General features: G+C 37.2%; 1 protein-coding gene across 8 annotated transcripts in view; it reads right to left on the reverse strand.

Moving 5' to 3' along the window:
- Positions 1-18,617, reverse strand: part of DNAH5 (dynein axonemal heavy chain 5) — a 114,710-nt gene extending 96,093 nt beyond the window's left edge. For 3 of the 8 annotated variants that reach the window (XM_027663769.1, XM_027663770.1, XM_027663766.1), the window contains exons 1-11: positions 18,438-18,616; positions 13,983-14,117; positions 11,536-11,620; positions 8,556-8,719; positions 7,908-8,129; positions 7,218-7,355; positions 6,424-6,600; positions 5,449-5,562; positions 3,508-3,615; positions 2,665-2,787; positions 625-840 (exon numbers count right to left, since the gene is read on the reverse strand). In XM_027663769.1, the coding sequence (XP_027519570.1) occupies positions 625-840; positions 2,665-2,787; positions 3,508-3,615; positions 5,449-5,562; positions 6,424-6,600; positions 7,218-7,355; positions 7,908-8,129; positions 8,556-8,719; positions 11,536-11,620; positions 13,983-14,117; positions 18,438-18,515 (1,560 nt within the window). In that variant the 5' untranslated portion in view covers positions 18,516-18,616. Of the gene's footprint in view, positions 1-624; positions 841-2,664; positions 2,804-3,507; positions 3,616-5,448; positions 5,563-6,423; positions 6,601-7,217; positions 7,356-7,907; positions 8,130-8,555; positions 8,720-11,535; positions 11,621-13,982; positions 14,118-15,572; positions 15,646-18,437 lie in introns of those variants that run through there. The other 5 variants (XM_027663767.1, XM_027663774.1, XM_027663771.1 and 2 more) reach the window with 5 other exon arrangements.
- Between the last annotated feature and the right edge of the window lie 444 nt (positions 18,618-19,061).

Consider the following 19,061-nt stretch of genomic DNA (forward strand, 5'->3'; position numbering starts at 1 on the left):
TCTCTAGTGAAACAAATTAAATCTAAGAGTCCAAGTTTTTGGTTGTTTTTTTTTGGGGAGGGGAATGTTATTTGTTTTAGTTCTCTTTTCATTACTTCTTTCAAGAAATCAAAGTTCTATTTGTTTGTATTTATGCAGCACAGAAATGTGGCTGCTTTAATCCCAAGCTGCAAGGAAAATTTGCAGCATCAACCAGCATGGCAATGGAGCCAGCCTCAGTGGCAGACACTGATCAGCTACTCCTAGAATAATGGGTAAAAATGAAGACAGTCTGCAATTCTGGTCCCAGCTAGCCTAACATTCGAAATGTTGAACTTCTCAATTTTTCTCCTGATCATAGCATGAAACCATGACTCCAATTACCCCTGTTACAAAGTCCCCCCATCTTACTGCTTTTTTCAATCAACTTTGATTTTAGCATACCTCTTTCACATGTTGAGTTGGACCTTTTTCACCTTGTCTGTTCACTTCCCCAGCAATCACATATTTAAATTGCTATTACCCAGTAATTTAAGCACAATTTCAGAGTTAATTTTTCTCTTGATAACCATTTCTCATGTTCATAATTATTTATTTTTTAAGGTTCAAGTTAGACTGACATGACATCCAAAATTTACTGTGTACCTCATATTTTGTGATCATTCCTTCCAATCCCTCTATCTTAGATTCCTGTAGAACTGAGTAGGTTTTCATAGTATTGAAAATATCTATTATCTTTATCAGACGACGATGAAAGGTTTCAAATTTTCCAAATATATATATCTCACTAAAATCAAATTGTCTTTCAGCTGGATTTTGTTCCAAATTTTCTTTTATCTTGTGAAAGCAATTTTGATACTCCTTAAAATAAAGAATTTAAAAGAAAAATGTCAAGCATATAACAAAAGGCATTGTCTTTAGCTAGAACAAAATTTACACAGACAGGTATTATCCTAACTTGATAGCAAGTAGAAGTTTCATCAACAAACAATCATGAACACCATAAAGACAGTAATAGAATTTGTCTCTGAAAACGAACCCAGTAACACATTTCATCAAATGAATGAACTACACAAATATGTATTTTTACACTTCCTCAGCTGGCGTGAAATTCTATTCACTCTATTTTATAGCAGGGCTTGATGTGTTTACTGGATAACCAAGATGACAACACAAATTTCAGTTTTCAGAGACTGAAAATAATTGTGTGCTGATTGTTTACTGAGTAATCATGATTCAAAAGTCACTTTCAAGAACAAAAGCCCTTCTAACGTTAGAATGTTGCTCCATAGCAGCTTCCAGTTTCCATTCTGCTTTCTTAACTGGGCACAAACCTTACTCCAAACATGTTAAAATTATATTCTTCCCAAAGTCAAACAGTCAACAGATTTGCTTGAAATGGTTTCTTTCAATAGTAGTTTTCTTTATAATATAGTGTTCATTATTTTTATCACATTTATGTATGAAAAACCACACTTGGAGATATCAATACAAAGGGTTCACACTTTCCGAAGTTGTTACTGATTAAAATTTCATGTTTTAATCTATTCATTTTCTGCAAGCTTCTGGAACTGATGAGACTCAAATAAAAAAAACTAATCTTTCAACATATTTTAATGCAGCAACTGAATAATTTGATGTATATTTATAGAAATATATAAATTTAGTACTCATTGCTGATGGTAAGATGTCATAAAAGTTTACACTAAAGTGTGCTAGAAGTATGCAAGATTTGTTGCTTCAGAAGTTGTTGGGATAAAGTTCTAATCTTCCAACGTATCTTAAGGAATAAAAAATAATAATGGAGAAAGCCTAATATGAAGCTCCCGATATGTAAAGGGAGGTTATCAAAAAGACAGAGGCAGGCTCTTCTTCACAGTAATGCATGGGCAGAAGCGAAGAGGGAAAGGACACAAACTGAAACAGATGATGTTCTGATGGGATGTGAGGAGAGAATCTTTCACCCTAAGGACAATCAAACAGTGCAACGTTGCCAAGAAAGGCTGTGCAGTCTCTCCCTCCTTGAAGAACTTCAACACAGGACTGGATAAGGGACTGGGCAACCACGTTTGATCTCATAGCCACCCCTGCTTTTGCTTTGGGCCAAAGGTTTAACTAGATATCTGCTGAGGACCCTTCCAAGCTGAATTATCCTATAATATACTGTGCTTTAAAGGGAAGAAAGAAAAATAAAATTCCAAAATGGTCACAGAAGCGTATTAAAAAAAAATAAAGGCTATCTTCCTAACAAGTCCACACAAACTGAACAGCTGAATTCTTCTCAGTTCAGTAAATTGCCCTTTCTAAATGCATACTTGTCCACATGTCTTTGGAACACATCCAGTTCAATAACTCCCTCTGGTTTCATTTCTGTTGCATATTCCTCCAAAACTGTGAGAAAAAACTTTCTAGAGAAATACAGGCATGAAAACCCAAACAATGCTCTTATAAAAAGCATAGTTAAGCTAGACTGAACATCAACATTCTGCTTCCAGAACATCAACAGAGACCAGACTAAATTCCCTGTTAGTTCTAATATAAACATTCCAATTCCAAAGGATATTTTTCAGTTGCTTCATGTTCCTTCACTAATATATTGCTTCCACATATAAAAAAAAGTTTTCCTATTCAGGTCCTCCTAAATATCCCCTTATATTCTGTTTTCCATATGCTCTTCCCACCTACCTGTTTAAGTCTAATAGCTGCTTGTAGCTTTTCCATAACTCTCTCCTGAGGTTGATTCCAGATAGTGGTTGTATCATTGTTTGCAATGTAAGATTTACAAGCTGTGATCATCTGATTGGTCACCTAAAAGCAGTTTTAACTTTGTGAAAAAAAAAATATTTCAAGACAAAGCAGATCTTGCCATTCTCTCAGTCTCACCACACTCCTCTGACTCCACCAGTCTAAAGGCTGAAAAAAAGTAATACGAAATACCAGCCCCATTAACTGACAATCCTCCTTGCAACACCTAGCCTCCAGAATGTGACACCATCAAAATGCTGATTATCTATGCTTATCCTAAACCTAAACACATTGTACTAAACTTGAAATGACATTGAGGGTTACAAAGTCTTAAGACTTTGCCTTTTCTGAAAGCAAAGGTAAAATCAAGGGCCCATAAGACTATAGACTTTAAAGAATAGGTTGCCCTTACAACTCCATTTCCTTCTTTATGCAAACATATAGAGGTTTAAGGGCAATGTGAATTTAATATAATTGGGTCCACAAAAAAACCCAGTTCATAACAAGTAAAACCCGTAACAAAAAGTTACTCCATCTATTCACATGAGGGGTGAGATTTAAGTCTGAAAAAGTTCTTACAACTCCAAATTACAGGCAGTAAAATAAGTCCTAAATTTGAAGTAGTTTATCACTGTTTCCAAGTCTCTATACATTCAAAAAGCAGCATTAAATTGACTGATGTGTTGCCTCTCCAGTTGCTTGGTCCCTTTGCGTTTTCTCTCTCACTCAAGGAACAACACAGAAAACTATCCATGAAGATTTCCTTTCAGGCTCAGCACCTACCTTCACAAACAGTGAAGAGATCTTTTCAGATGTGTTGTAATACTGAGAGATACTCTGAATCATTTTAATTGTATTTATGAGTCCTGGAATAGCATCCACCATGGACACCTGGAAAGAAACACACAGTCTGCTCAGTACCTCTGTTACCACACATTAGCTCAACACCTAATTAGCAAATGCAGGAGTGTTCTAAACATGGCCTTCAGAATGGTTCTGTTTCTGTCTCAGTAGGCCTCTCCTGCAGAGCTGCCTATCCTACTTCGCTCCACAAGCTCTACAACTTAATTCTGAGTCTTGGCTGCAAGAATTCTGATCAGTGAGTGATGTGAGTGATATTTGATGGAGGCAAAGGTCTCTTCAAAAGAACCCCTTTTTTCATAAAAAAAGTATGTTTGCATGCTCCATTGCTAAACTTGATGTAAGTTGGCATGTAAAGAGAGTCCAGAAATAGCATTAAGCCTCATGATGCTTATTTGAATAAAGGAATTGTGAAGAACAACTTTCCTATAGCACTGATGCTTAGATAATATAAAATGATATACAATAGGTGACGTGCCTGGGAGGAGGTGATCTTGTAGCCCACTCTTTCGGGTGTAGGAGTCCCAGGGCTGGCAGCTTGGGCAGCCCCTGTATGGAGACAGACAACCCTGGTTCCAGCTGTTCCAGCAGCCCCAGCGCAGGCGGAGGAGAGCCCCAGGAAAAGCCTGGGCAAGGGAGGGCAAAACGCTGCCCCAGCAGCCAGGGCTGAGGGAGGGGAATCAGATGAGAAACAGCCCTGTGAGCCCCGAGGGCAGAGCGGGAAGAAGGCAGGAAGGGAGGAGAGACCCCAGCAAGGATGGCCCTGCAGCCTGGGACAGTCTCCTGTGGGACAGGTGTTTCCCTGCGGCCTGGGGGAAGGACCCACACCACAGCAAGGAAAACTTTTAGAGGAATACAAGCAGCAAAAAGAAGCCGTTACAGGCTGACCACAGCCCTCTCTTCCCCTGCACCACTTGGAGGGAGGAGGAAGAGAGAGAGGGAGTTAAAGGAAGATTCCTAGGGGTGTGGAAATGTGGTTTTAATTTCTGACTTTTGTCGCTTCCCAAATGTATTTTCACTATCAATAAAGACACTTTTCCCCCAGTCAAGTCTGTTTTGCCCATAATTATAATAGGTAAGTGATGCCTCTGTCTTTGAAAAATCCATGAGCTTTTTCATACCATATTCTTATCCCATCCTAATGAAGAAGATTGAGAAAGTCCATGGTGCATAGACAAGGTTAACCCACCACACACATTTTAATTCTCCATACCCTTTGTGGTTTTCAGTAAGTCTTGTGTACAAGAGAAATGCCTTTTACTAAATATTTTGAAGAAAAGCACCATTTCAAAAGCCTAGCAGTCCTGTCTTCAGCCTATGAATGGGCCAAAGGTTTTACAGACATCTCTTCATCGTGTCTGAATTTCCAAATCAATGACAGTGCTCTATTTACTCTATTGACAAACTGGTTCTCAAAATTTTACAAGTAAATATCAATAAATGAAAGGGTTTACAATCCATGCCTATGTGGTTTTCACCCCAAGTACCACACCATTTCAAAACTAAACATCTCTGAAGCAGGCACCACTTCCTCCTTGGTAAAAACCCACACTGGGAGCACAAAGTAAACCAGGTTTTTTGTAGGTTTGTTTATTTCTTTAAAGATTTCACTTTCTCCCATAGCACAGAATCCAGTTTCGTCATCAGATCAAAAGCCTTATATATACTGTGGTATAAGTAACAAGTACTTTATTTTGTAGCCAGAAATTCCCATTAGGCTACTTTCACCTTAACTGCACAAAATCTGAAACTGGGGATGCATATCTAAAATTTTCTCTGTGTCATTTCCAAGTCAATCTTATAGCACACATTCATGTTGGTTCTCTCAAGACATTTATGTTAAGAATTTAAAGTTCTGCTTACAGGATCACTATTGTATAACGGTTCATAATATTTTTCCAGAGAATATAGATACTTCACATTATCTTTAGCTTCATTTGCTGCATCTGTGATGCGAATATCCAATGCTCGCCACTTCTAAGAATATAAAGTTGAAAAAAAAAAAAAACCAACAGAGATTTCAGAAAAAAATGTTTTGAGATCATTGTGTTGTGTCATTAGCTTTTAAACACGTCTGAAAGCACAGATCTGTTACTTCAGAGTTATATCTGTTCACCCAAGATAAGGAACAGGTTCTTATTTTGCATTAGTAACTCGGTTTTGAACATACAGTTAGTTTAGGCCATTCAGCTCAAGAAGTTGTCAGTAGTAGTGTCCAGTCAAACTGCTGTAAAATATATGAATGATGAATATGTCACTATGTATTTGTTTCAAATCTCGTTTTGATGAGCCAAGGTTTTTTGGTTTATTTATTTTTCTGTTTGTGATGGGTCTTTAACTTTGTTATGTCAATGTAAGAAGTTATTTCACAGAAATTTCACAGAATATTCTGAGTTGGAAAGGACCCACAAGGATCATCAAGTCCAGCTCTTAAGTGAATGGCCCATGCAGGGATTGAACCCACAACCCCGGTGTTATTAGCACCACACTCTAACCAGCTGAGCTAATTTCAGGGCCATGATCCCACAAGCACTGTAACAACATGAAAAAAATGTTTAAAAAAACAGAAGGGGTAGTTTTCTTTCATTATTTCTGTTGAGCCATGAGGATGCAGTACATTATCAGCCTCTAGACAAAGAGGAATCCCATTCTTCTCCCATAAATTAGACTAGATTAAACTTTATCTACTCAAGCTGAAGAATAGAGAAGTACAAAGAAAACAAAAGCCAAAGATGCTTCAATGTTTTCCCCACCAGCATTGTTACAAACATCGTCAAATGAACTAGGGTATAAAGAGCATTTTTAGTCTCTGCATCTGTCATAATGTAAAATAAAAACCTTCAGCAGTTTGGATTTAGCAGCAGTGAGTACTCCAAGCACTGTCTTCACATCTGGGCTCTTCAGCTGCTCCACAAGGTAGTCGAATTTTGACAATTTCTTTTTCCAGTAATCAAGCTCTGCTCGTGGTCCAAGGTCATCAGCTTCCTTTCTCACCTGGTCATTTTCTGCAAGAACCTTTCATTATGCAGTAATGTTAGTGAGTGATGTCAGTGAGTGATGTCAAAATTTTTTATCTGCATGGATAGCACAGATTAATTCAATATTTAACTCCCAATATTAACTTCTCCTGATAAATTATCTAACTCTGCCACCACCTCACACAAGAGACTTAATTTTGCTTGGCCTTTTATTTCCAAGTTGAATAGGAAATACTGTTCCTTGCGTTCCAAGAACACTGTTATAGACAACAACATTTTCTGCAAATAACCCACAAAGCATGTTTCAAAGTACAGTTGTGACCACTGAGAATAGTGTTCACTCAATTATTGTGTTCCTTTTTCCCTCATTAAATCCACTGGGAACCACTGTTTTTCACTTCAGCCACAGGTGATTATCAGAGACAGTGGACTAAGCTTCCAAAGACATGTATGCTCTATTTACTAGTAGATGGAAAAGCTCTCAATAATATTCTCATTGAGAAGCAAAAGCACATGAAATATATCAACAGTATTTTAAAATAAAGAGATGGATAACATCTAAATTTGTAGAAAGGTAGCTATAACACCAATAGAATTAAACTCATCTGCCAATATGCAGATGTTGTCATATTTCACATTTGTCCAGTGTATCACCTGTTCAATTTGTTTGGTCCATCCATTCATGCAGACTTCTATTTTTTCAAGAGCATCTGTGCTGTTAGCAACCATCAGGTAATCTGAAGGTCCTCTTAGAGTTTTCAGGTTGTATGTTTCACATTTCTTCAGACTGACCTAAAGCACAAGTTAAAAAAAAAAAATGAAATGCTGAAAAATTCATGACAAATAATCCAGGAACTTTAAAAAGTAACCGCTTGCTCTACTTGTTGTATCTCACTTCCTTTTCCCAGTTCAAGCTATATTAAACTGGTTTGAGCCAGAACTACATTCTGGAATCTGGAGAATTCACTCACCTGGAAGCTGTGCTGTCATGCCCTTTCCTTCAAAAAAGCTGCATAGGAACCAACAGTTAAAACAGCAGTTTGTCATACATAAATCATTTTCTGTTTAAGAGTGACCACAGCCATGAAGAGTCAAGAAGTTAGTAGCTCTAAAGAACTGGCCACAGAACAAACAAGAACAGAAGCATCTGCAGAAGTGTTAACGCCACAGATCAGAGTATAACAAGTTTCTGATGACAACAAACAAAGGTGCTGGTTTTTTCTCCAGTTTAAAAAAAAAAAGCAATTTTAATAAGTAATCTACAACAGCAGTTAATTCAAAAGCTGCAGAGCCAAAGAAGTTCTACAGCTAGTTCAACTTCTATTTGCCACATGAATATACTACCTTTTCCAACAGACTTTGCTGAGTTCCTGATAGCACACTAACAAACGCTTCAAGGGCATGAAGGAAGTTCTGCTTAATATCGGAAACTTGTTGAGGTTCACCAACTTCAACCCAGCCACAACCCGTAGTCTTTAAGGCTGGAATGAAGATTTCTGAAATCAACTGCTCGACACTTTTTAATAAGCCATCTCGACCTATATTCATCATATTAAAATTTACTTCCTGTAAAAGAAACACAAGGAGTCTTTCACCAGTAAATACTTGTTTATCTATAATTTACACATATGCTCTCAAAAGTAAAATAATTTTTATATGTTTTTCTAATGGATTTGCTAGAAATTATTGAAATTTATCATCTTATTATTTAGGTATTGACTAATTACTCTGTCATTCTGAAGTGTCTTAAATTTTCTTCTTTAGCATTATTTCTTCTTATCAATGACACACTTCAAGTTACTGCCACAAGATAATGTCTTTTTTTCCATTCCACTCCTTTATTGTTCTGTGTTTCATTTAGTCTAATTGTGTCCTTTTGTTCATTCCTCCATGTCAACAGCTGTCAAATTATGTGCTGAGAGCAAATACTCTAAGGTGAAAATGTATCTTAAACAAGATTATGTACAGAGATCATCAGTCACCAACTCTTACCTGATAGATATTCTCAGTTGTTATGGGTTTAGAAAGACTAGATCTAATGAAGAAAATGCACACACCAGTTAAAGCAATTTCTTTTCCCTCCGTCACAAATACTTTAAGTTTCTTCTTCTTTGTCAAATGGGAGTTCATTCCTGTTCCTGGAAGGCCAAAGTGCTCTATAGATTCAAAAAAAAAAAAAAAAAATAGTTAGCCCAGTGATTATTTATTCAAAGAAAAGGTTTCTACACAAACAGTTCAATCATTATTTGCGCATCTCTGAGTCCCAGTCCCCTGGAGGCACCTCATGAAACTATCCACAGACAGTAGAGAGCATTTGGAGTCTTCACAGCACAGTAAGAACTATTTCATCTAGTGTTGATATTCTCACATCAAAAGCCTTTCATTTCTATTCATTTACTTGTTTTCTATTACTTTTAAGCAAAGGGTCCAAGCTCAAGATCCTCTTACATGGCTCTATCATGCAGTTGCAGATAATGCCCTATTGCTTAAAAATGAAAAAGTAGAGAAAAATCAGGAAATGCAGTAATGTAATTTACCTTAAAGGAGCCATTATCAAGTGTCATTCCTTAAAAACATGTAAACATAAGTCTAACATGGGGGGGGGGGAAGAAATAGCATGCTTGTGGAAATAAGGAGAATGAGGCCACACAAAATATCAGGCACCCTTCATGGGATCACCCTCTGCCTTAGCAGAAGTGTTTGCTGATCCACATCAGGGACAGAAAACCAGCTTGTATTTGAGGTGGCTGTAATAACTGCCCTCGCCAACAAGATGCATGTAACACCACAAAAATTCACTTAGCTTTCCTGATTAGTAAGCATCACCATAATTTTAATTTTTGCTTTTCCAGTCTGTGAACCACATCCCTAAACAATCAGCACAAACAATTATTTTGAAAACTCTGTTCCACCTACAAAGGAAAAACATATAGCAGAAGTTGTACACTGTGTTGGTACTACAAGTAACTCTATACTTGTAGCTGTGGACAAAGGCAGCTTCCAATCCATTCACTTCATCCCACTGTCTTCTCCTTCACAGTCATTTCATCGTTTTTCCTCTTGTGTGTATGATCTTTTAGGGACTTTCACTTATTCACCCAATGCACACATTGCTGAGAATTGTTTGGGGTTTTTTTGTGGTTTCTTCTAGCGCTTGCCATGTTACCTGCATTTAGCATCACTTCCTAAAGACCAAAGGCTACCACAATCATACTGTAGGGTATCTGAGTGGTTTGAGGGTGGGCAAGGGCAATTCTCATTAGATTTCTATGTTTTGACCCTTGTCTCACACTCTCTCCATCATACTTTCACCACTTCTGCTCAGGCATGTTAAAACTGGTTCAGATTTCTAAATTAGCTGCTGAGTTTGTATTTTCGTTTAATTTTATTTCTCTGTGCATTTAAACTTTTTTTATTAAAATTGCTTGTATTATATTAAACAGTCTTTTCTTCCCTTTTAGGTATATACATACATATATACTGAAAATACATGAAGTATAAATACATATAATATTATAAATACATAAGTACATTCATCTTGGTATATGCTTACATATGTATAAACACATTTATACAAATACACACAGATATGCTTACAAGGCTCTTCATGTACATCCAGGGTAACCAAGTGGGGTGAACTCCCACAAGTCACATGCTTTGAAAGGTCACAAAGGACTTAGTCCCAACAGCAGCAGCACTGGAGGCTCTGGGACAAAAGCCATGGGCAAAGGGAGGATGTCCTTGTCACAGGGGACCTGAGCTGCCTCCAGGGAAGTGAGAAGAAGGCTTCCCCCAGAAGCGTGGTGTCAGAGACTGAAATGGTTAATGATTTATGCATTCTAGGAGACTTTTGCAGGCTTTTGACTTGCATTTCGGATGGACAGTTGGGCCCATCCCTCCCTCCAGTAAAGAGCCAAGTTTTAACTTGCATTATACCTCTGATGAGCAATCAGGCCCCTCCCTCCCTCCAGTGCTGAAAGTGTGAAGCCCTGAAAAGGCAAGAAGAAAACAACTCCCCACCTCAGGGAAGGTGTAAAAGCATGCTGAGGGTATATAAACTGACTAGTGACTTTGGGGTTTTGGGCTTTTCCTTCTCCCCCACCACCTGCAAGATTGCCACTCTCAAGATTGCAAGACCACCACTCTCAAGATTGCCAAGCTGCATCGCTGGATCCAGTAGGCGGTGACTATATACGCTTCTTTCTCACTCTCATCCTTTCTTTTTCCTTACTCTCCCTTACTCTTATCCTGTCTTTCTCTCCCCTATGCATTTTCTCCCCCCCCCAAAGGTTATCTCTATGTCACATTGTTATATGACAACACCCAAAATGCTAGCATAGCTGTTGATACAGAATTGTTAAAATAAACCTTGCCAGTATATGTTTTCAGACATCAATTATTCAGTGTCGTTTCACTCTAATCCACCCCAAGGGAATTACTGATACACGCCCCTCTCCTTTTCCTGGGACGGGTCGTAACAGTGGTAACACAGGTGCACTGGGGAAAGGGACATGCGCAGAAGACACTTCTGGGATAACAGCTCTTCTACCCACAATGAGGGCCTCATGCAGGCATTTCTCATGTAACAGGATCACCTGGATGGACGGTTGTGTGCCAAGAAATGCGGACAGCTTCTAGGACCAACTGGTGGTATGATTGGAGGGGAGGGGGCAGAGCATCTATCACTGCTCACCTTGTGTGAAAGTCATCTCTTAACTATCAAAAAACTTTTCCCAGCCCCCCAGACAAGATTTGCTGAGCTCACAAGGAAGCACCGTGCTGCTTCACCCTAGCAATATGCAGAAGTGCACTAATAAGCTTCAATAATTTCATCAGTCTTCATTTCCTAAACAGGGATAGATTCCCCAGTGTGACCAAACTTTACTTTATACAATTTATACTGTTTGCTTTTTCCTTGCATATTTGCTCAGCACAACTATAACATATTGCAGGAGAACCTAAGTTGCTTTACCTGTATCCATTACTTCCACCTCTTGATAGTAGAACATCAGATGACGCAGACCTCCAGCGGCCAGGAATCTGTCAATGCGCTCTATCTGTTTGAAAGCATATTGAGAACATAATGCATAGCATTCCCACTATGAAAAGTTTAACTTGCTTAGATTTTTAATAAAGGTCTGACAAATGCTCATCACTTTATCATTATTCAACACTAAAGTTATACCAGGTCCAATTACTACTCCTCAAAAAATAATTGGGTTGCCTTTTCCTTTAGCAACACACACCTACTTAATTGAAATGTTTCAATATTTTCATGCTGAACACAATTAAATACAGCCAGGCCATGTTTCAGTTTAGTGAAACTACTTACTGGACACACTGTGCATTATCTCAACCTGAGGGCACAGGACACTTCTTCATTTACTGAAGCACAGTGGCACCTCACTGAAGTACCTCACCACACTGTTCTTACTGCCATTCAGCTAACTAACTCAAAGCAGAAAGCAAACAGCTGCAACTATTCTATAACAACTGGATGTGGCACTAGTGCTACGGTTTATTTAACAAGGCAGTGTTCAGCCAAAGGTTGGACTTGATCTTGGAGGTCTTTTCCAACGTTAATGATTCTGTGATTCATATCATAGCAACAGAGGAAGTCTTTATTTGTTTGCATTTTAAGCCTCCAGACAATTTCACAGTTCTCCATGAATTCAAGACTGCCATCAAGCATCATTGAAGTATGTATTAGTAGTGCACTCCACAGATCTCATATACAGGCCATACAGGCTGAGGAAGAAACTTAATTGCTCTATTCTAGTATGCTGATCCAGGTATCAGCATACTGGAAAGTCTGGCCTAATCCATTATTTTTCTAGATCTGTCACCGTTTCATGTAGTCCCTAACTATATAGCTATCTTCTGCAGAAAAGGCTTCTTCAAGTTCATCTTCAGAAATATTTGCTCATCCCATTTGTGCTTCCTAGTGCAGTAAAAAAGGCTAAAAGATCAGCAGCAGGATGAAAGCCACAATTATCCCTCTTCCATTAATAACAGGCCTCAGTTTCACCAAGATGACAAACTGTTATTCCAAAAAATCTTGGCTGAGCCCTCCAAGATGAGGTCAAAACAACTATTACATTTTTCTCTTTCCAAGTATAGCAGCTGCCAATATTTTCTTCATCTAACAGCTATTCTCAGGCAATACAGTTTGCCAAGAAAGCCGTTTAGAGACAGAATGCACAAGGGCTGAAACAAATTCTTCTTTCTGACATGTACAACAGTGTTCTACACAGCTTATTTGGTCAATCACATGGAGTCATAGAAATGTTGCAAGAGACCTCTGGGAGATCTCAAGGCCAGCCTCTTGTATTATCAACAACAGCTCAGGTTATCTAGAGATTTGCCTAGGCTGAGTCTCAGAAACCTCAAGGACTGAAACTCCACAACTGACATGAAGTAACATATTCCCATACTGCATTACACTCCTAGTGAAGAAGAGTCTCTTAATGGTCGTTTTGCAAGTTGTGGCTTTGTCTTTGTTCTTATAATCTGCAACCACTGGGAATAGTTCAGCTCTGTCATCTTTGTAACTACCCTTCAAGAACTGCACTCAATGTCTTCTTCTCCCTCATCTCATACTCCCCATGCCTTATGTCCCTCTCTGTCTGGTAGTCTTCTAGTGGATTTTCTTCATTTTCTCAACAATATTAGCACTGAAATGGGAATGTATAAATTGAAGGTATGGAGATGGAAAGAGAATACAAGAGAACAACAAAAAAAACCCAAACCAACAAAAAACCACAACCATGTTTTCTTTAGTGTCAGGAAGTAAAAAAAGATCTACTTGCTGACTCATTATGTTTAAAAAAAACCCCAATGATATCTTTTCAAATCACATAATGTATCTCCACTGTAATGCTTACCATCAACTATTGTTTCCTCAATATGTGAATTTGGAACTGTTTACCCGCTCCATTAGCCCTCATGTAGTCAGTCAGATCACATAATCCATTCTATTTTATTAAGTAGTTTCCACCTATTTCAATTTGCTAAACTAGATGGCAAACTCGATCACAAATGCCGGTGGCAGCCTTATGGAAACAACAACTTGCAACCTGATGTGGACAGGACTCTTGAATCTATATGTGCTGTACATTCAGCTGGGAGACTTCACACTGTGGTTCCACTATTAAATAGAGTCACAGGTTTTACCATACTATCTATAACCATTGGAAAGCAGAAACTTCAATCAATTTAAAAATCAATATTTTTAGAGTAGATCCTGGAGGTAAGGATCCTTTTGTTCAACTTAATTACAAAATGCTGAAAAATATTTTTTCAGTGAGAAGACTTGAGTAATCTCTGACACAAAGCCTGACAACTATCTCACCAAGTATTTAATGGTAATATCAGTTCTAAAGTATCCTATGAGTTTCACTTTCAAACTCATCAGATTACCTGGTTACCATCAAGAATAGCATCTTCTACTTCTGCTTTATCCAGATCCACAAAGGAGGCAACAATATCTAGTAAGTAATCATGCCTGCCATCCAGCCGAGCCCGTTTAGCCTCCCTCTCTTCCTTGAGCTTTTGCTGTTATAAAACACAAAATGGACAATGAAAAAGTCACAATCTATTTTGAAGACAAAAATAAAGAAAGCTTTAAAAGTTATATTACATTCTTCCATGCTTGTGATTTATGTTTTTATGGCACTCGAATTAAAATTTCAGAAGCAACTGATTTTACAGTTGGTTTCTAGTGTTCTATTTTCAGATTTATCACAACATTTCTATCATAAATAATGTTGTACAAAAGACTAATTTGTTGAAAGGCTTTGTAGAACAAAAAATGTGTTTTATATGTACAGCTGAGTTATTCTGCAAGTTATCTTCAACGCCCTAAATCCTGAGTCTCAGCTTTTCAGTCTAGTCATGTACGATCATCAAGTCAAGTCAGGATTCTGACTGATCTTTTTTATTTGTGGAAGATATTGTACCATTCCCTAATAAAGATAGATGCTGCTGGAGGAAGCTAGGGTTTTATACATTATCTGTCTAATATAATGAGAAGTAAAACAAACCACGAGCCTCAAGATACACAAGTGTTTACAAATGTGCTTAACTATAGCTATTATACCATTCTTCAAGCAATACACCTACTCTCCTAATTAAATTGAATTCCCATATGTAATACACCTCATTACATTATAGACAAAATAGCCTTCTGGAATAGTTACTGGTATTGTTGTGCTTGTGGATTACAAGATTTAATATCATTTCATTTTCAGAAGAAATTTAGCATTATGTTTCATTGATGGTAAATTCAATCCTTATTTCCCCAGTGATTATGAGAAAACTAGTAGCTCTACGAAGTATGCACAGCTGATTTATTCACAAGCTTTTGCAGAGCCAATAGGACCTGCATAATGTACTTTATACCCTTATGTAAATATCTTTCCTACTTTCTGAAGAAATTTTCAAATATTTGGTAAACTTTTAATTACTAGCATGCCTTCATAAATGTTGAATATACTAGAAATATTTTTTCATGTAAAAGACAAACATACAAACCCTGTTCTTTACACAGATATGTCTGAAGAACACAGTAGCAGATTAATTCATACAAGTACTTGATGCTATTTTACTGTTCTCATCCCCTAACATGGTCTCCAGTTTCCCAAAAGTGAAGTGTCATCACAGAATTGGCCTCTCCTGCATGTTTTTAAATACGAGTAGAAATTTTCCTCCTAGTTAGACATGCAAAGAGCAAACATTTTTTGTTGAACCAGCTTTATTCACACTAGATGATAACACTAGAATCCTCAAAACTGTTGTTTTGGTACTTTGAACACAACTGATAAAGCACCCTTAACAGAAAAAGTACAATCAATACTCTACTGAATAATTCTATTTAATCCAGCAAAAAGCATTTTGTTTTACTTAAACTACAGATAGACTACTTTTTTACTCTGCTTGTGTTTCCAGCATAGAACTCCAGATATTTTGCTACACAAGGTATTCATCTTACACTGGTTATTAGTTACCAACTTGACCTACACAGATGCTCATAGCCTTCATTTCTTCTACAAGTTGCATTTATGTAGGCTGAAATCATGAACACCTTCTTCTCGAACTAAGAAGTCATGACCTGAGGTTTGTTTCCAGTTTTTTAAATGCTTTCTAATCCTTTAATTGCTGTATCTCGATGTGTATAACAACTATACTAGCTACAGTGTACAGCTGTTTATGCAGCATTAGGCAATATTTGATGTCTAAGTCCAGTAACAAGAGTATTCATTAAAATGTCACAAAACTTTTAAAGTCTAATTAATTTAAATTATTTAATGAACCATACCTAAAGAAAACAGGAAAGTATTAACTAAATGCTAAAGCTATAGTTTTCTGAAGATTAAGACATGGACCTGCATTTGCATTGATATAGTGAATTTCTCTATAATTAATGCAAGTCTCATGCTTTTTTTTCCTGATAGTTGCTACAATGCAATTCAAGAACACACCCTGCCTGTCATGCTTCCATATTTTGATGATCTGCCATTTCTACAAACTTCTCTTCTTCCACAAATGAAGTGTTGCTCAGTCACAAACTCTCATGTCAGTTGTTGCAGTCATCAGAAGAAACTTCGGCCTCACTTTTAGGATCATGTTGTCCACAGAAAAGCAGAGGAAACCTAACTTCGGTGCTTTCAATAACAAGTAATTAATTTAAATATTTAAAAACACTCAAAAGCTAGACTAGAAACTGTCTTCCAGTCTAGCTTCTGAGCTTCCATTTGCATCCTACTTGAAGAATACATTTTTAAGATATTCTTTACTTAGGATTAGGGATCTCAGAGATTGAATTACAAGGAAATCTTGAGCTTTCTACCTCACATTCTTCCCTTCCCCTCTTTAGCTACACTCACGTCTTACTTCAAACCAGCAGAGTCCTCATGGCCTATGGGGTTTTGTATATTTTACATCCTGTAGGATTCAATACAGAAGTACACAGGCCTAAACAGCAAAACAGCATCTATAGGAAAAAATTACCCAAGAATAGGCAGTTTTACGAAATTCACAATTTCATAGCACACTGAAAGAGTATGATTTGAAGATGGAAGGATGCTAAAACACACAAGCTATCATTTATGTAGGTAAGAGAGAAATTGCTGCTACATGCAGTAACATGGATGCAAACCCTGAAAAGTATCAGCAGCAATTCTGATCAAGGTCATAATGAAAGACTCTTTCTAATGTCTCATGATATAGGAGGATCCAGAAGGAGTAGTATTTACAAGAGATAAACACTATCTCACTTAGATATCTGGAGGGATTGTCCAAGCTTTTATATTGCACAGCTTTACCTCCATTTTCCACTTAAAGAACAGCACAATTAACACAGCCAAGTTTAGTTTTGGGTTTCTTTTACCACTCTTGGTTATGAAGGTAGGAAAGGTCATATGACACAGTTGCACAATAGATGCAGGTCCAAAGCTAAACTAATTAATTAAAAGGCCTTTGATGGTTAGTCCAGTTATAACAAGTAGCTTCTTTTATGTTACATAAAACCTTAAAATTCCTAATATCTAAATACCAACAATTCAGCACAGGAAAGTAATTTCAATAGACATCTTCTCCTGAAGCAAGATAAAGGGGAGATTCCCAAATCCATCTTAACATATGCCTAAACCATAATCATCTTACCATCAACCTGAAGAAACAAATGGGAATTAAATTAAATTTCTTTTTAAAGTTTTCTAACTGCTAAAAGAGTGTAAGTATATATATTTAAGCAGCAGGTACTAAAAGAGCACAAGTCAGAGATTCCAGGGGTCCTTTCTTTGAAACAACAGGCTCAGAAACCAGCTATTGACTATTGCCAATTTCTCCATTACAGACTGTGGTTGCTGATGTGTCTGCAGACACCCTGAATAGAGTTAGCATGAATGTTACTTAGTATGCAGGTCATAACTACACAAGATAAAACTTGTTCTCAATACTATTTATCCACCAAATGATGCATTTTGTTGTCAGAATACTGTGCACTGTTGAATTTAGACATTCTCAAATCAAAGTCTCATGGATGAGCAATAGTTTACTGAGACACTCAATAGTGAAAGAGTCAAAAAGTAAGAATATTTTACTGTTAATTTACTGTTTTATGCAAAACTTATTTAACCAGCATGGAATTCGTCTGCCTCTCCTTTAACTTGCTAGGACGTTTTATGTTATATAAGTCTTGCTCATGAATTTCCCTGCTAAAGTAAATTGCAAACCATCTTATATCTTTCCAAGCACCTTGAGTTTTTCAACAGACACACACTTTTTTATTTTCTCTTTCTAAAAAAATCCATACCCTAAAAAGTTGGGGCGGTCCCCTTAGCTGACTCTTAAATCTTAAACATCAGAGCTCTGCACACTTGTTATCACATTGCATTAGCTCAGGAACAGATTGCTCAAATAACCAGCTTTTTAAATTAGTCTAAGGGTCTTAATGACTTTTATTTTATTGTTGTTTCTCAATACTAAGCACTGTCTTCAAAATTCTATTCCCATCTTACAAATATGGGAAGAGTGAAGTGACACTTCTATTTTCCTTGGTGGCAGAGCCCCCTTCTGTTTTGTTGTCAGATCTAACATCAAACTCTTCATTGTACTAATATAACATTTGTGAAATTATACCATTACCAGGTCATTGCAACAATCTGGGCAGGATACAAGTACCACTAGTCAAATGCATAAATATCTCTCAGTGTAAATTTGCCTTTCAAAACAAATTGTGCAACTAACATCATCCACTTAGAGCTTTTTTAAAACAGACATTTTTATACACCCTCCCCCTCCATTAAAGTCAAACCTTTATTCAAATTATATAATTACTAGTCTAGACCTAGTTCAAAATTCAGTTTTCCTTACCTTTATCACTCTGCCAATGCTCCGTCTCCAAAGCTGCTTTCTTCCGGCTCTAAACATTGTACTATTCAGTATAAGCATCAAGTACTGCTTTTCAGCAACAAGCCCTAAACCAGGGAACAAGCTTCCAGATTCATTATTTTACACTCTTCCCCTAACCTTTTGTTTGTACTTGTTTCATTCCTTTTCCATAGGAACACCAAGATAACTCTGAAAAATAGAGTAAGGACCTAAAAAAACAGCAACTAATAACCTTATCTCTGTATTTAAAATTCAGTTCTAATGTGCATTCAAATTGCTTGAAAACTAAATTGCACTACTTTAGAAATGAGAGATCTCTAACCACCAGTTTTTACTGCCTATAGATTAGGCATTGAAAGTTACTGCTACCAACCACAGTGTTGTTAAGGCGATACTGTTTACATGCAAACACGGCTGGATACAATTCATCATGCTCAAGGGCAACATAACTATTTGCAGAAGTCAATTTTATGACTGCTTATCTGATTTGTGTTTAGCCTTCTTAAGTAATCCTCATGTCAACAGACATCTTTGTTTCCTTGTCACAGATGACGGTTTAAATACATAGCAACAACAGCCAGGCAACTTTCAAATACCTTTTACCTA

Source organism: Corapipo altera, unplaced genomic scaffold (assembly GCF_003945725.1).
Source record: "Corapipo altera isolate COAL_440 unplaced genomic scaffold, ASM394572v1 73, whole genome shotgun sequence".
NCBI classification, from domain to species: Eukaryota; Metazoa; Chordata; class Aves; order Passeriformes; family Pipridae; genus Corapipo; species Corapipo altera.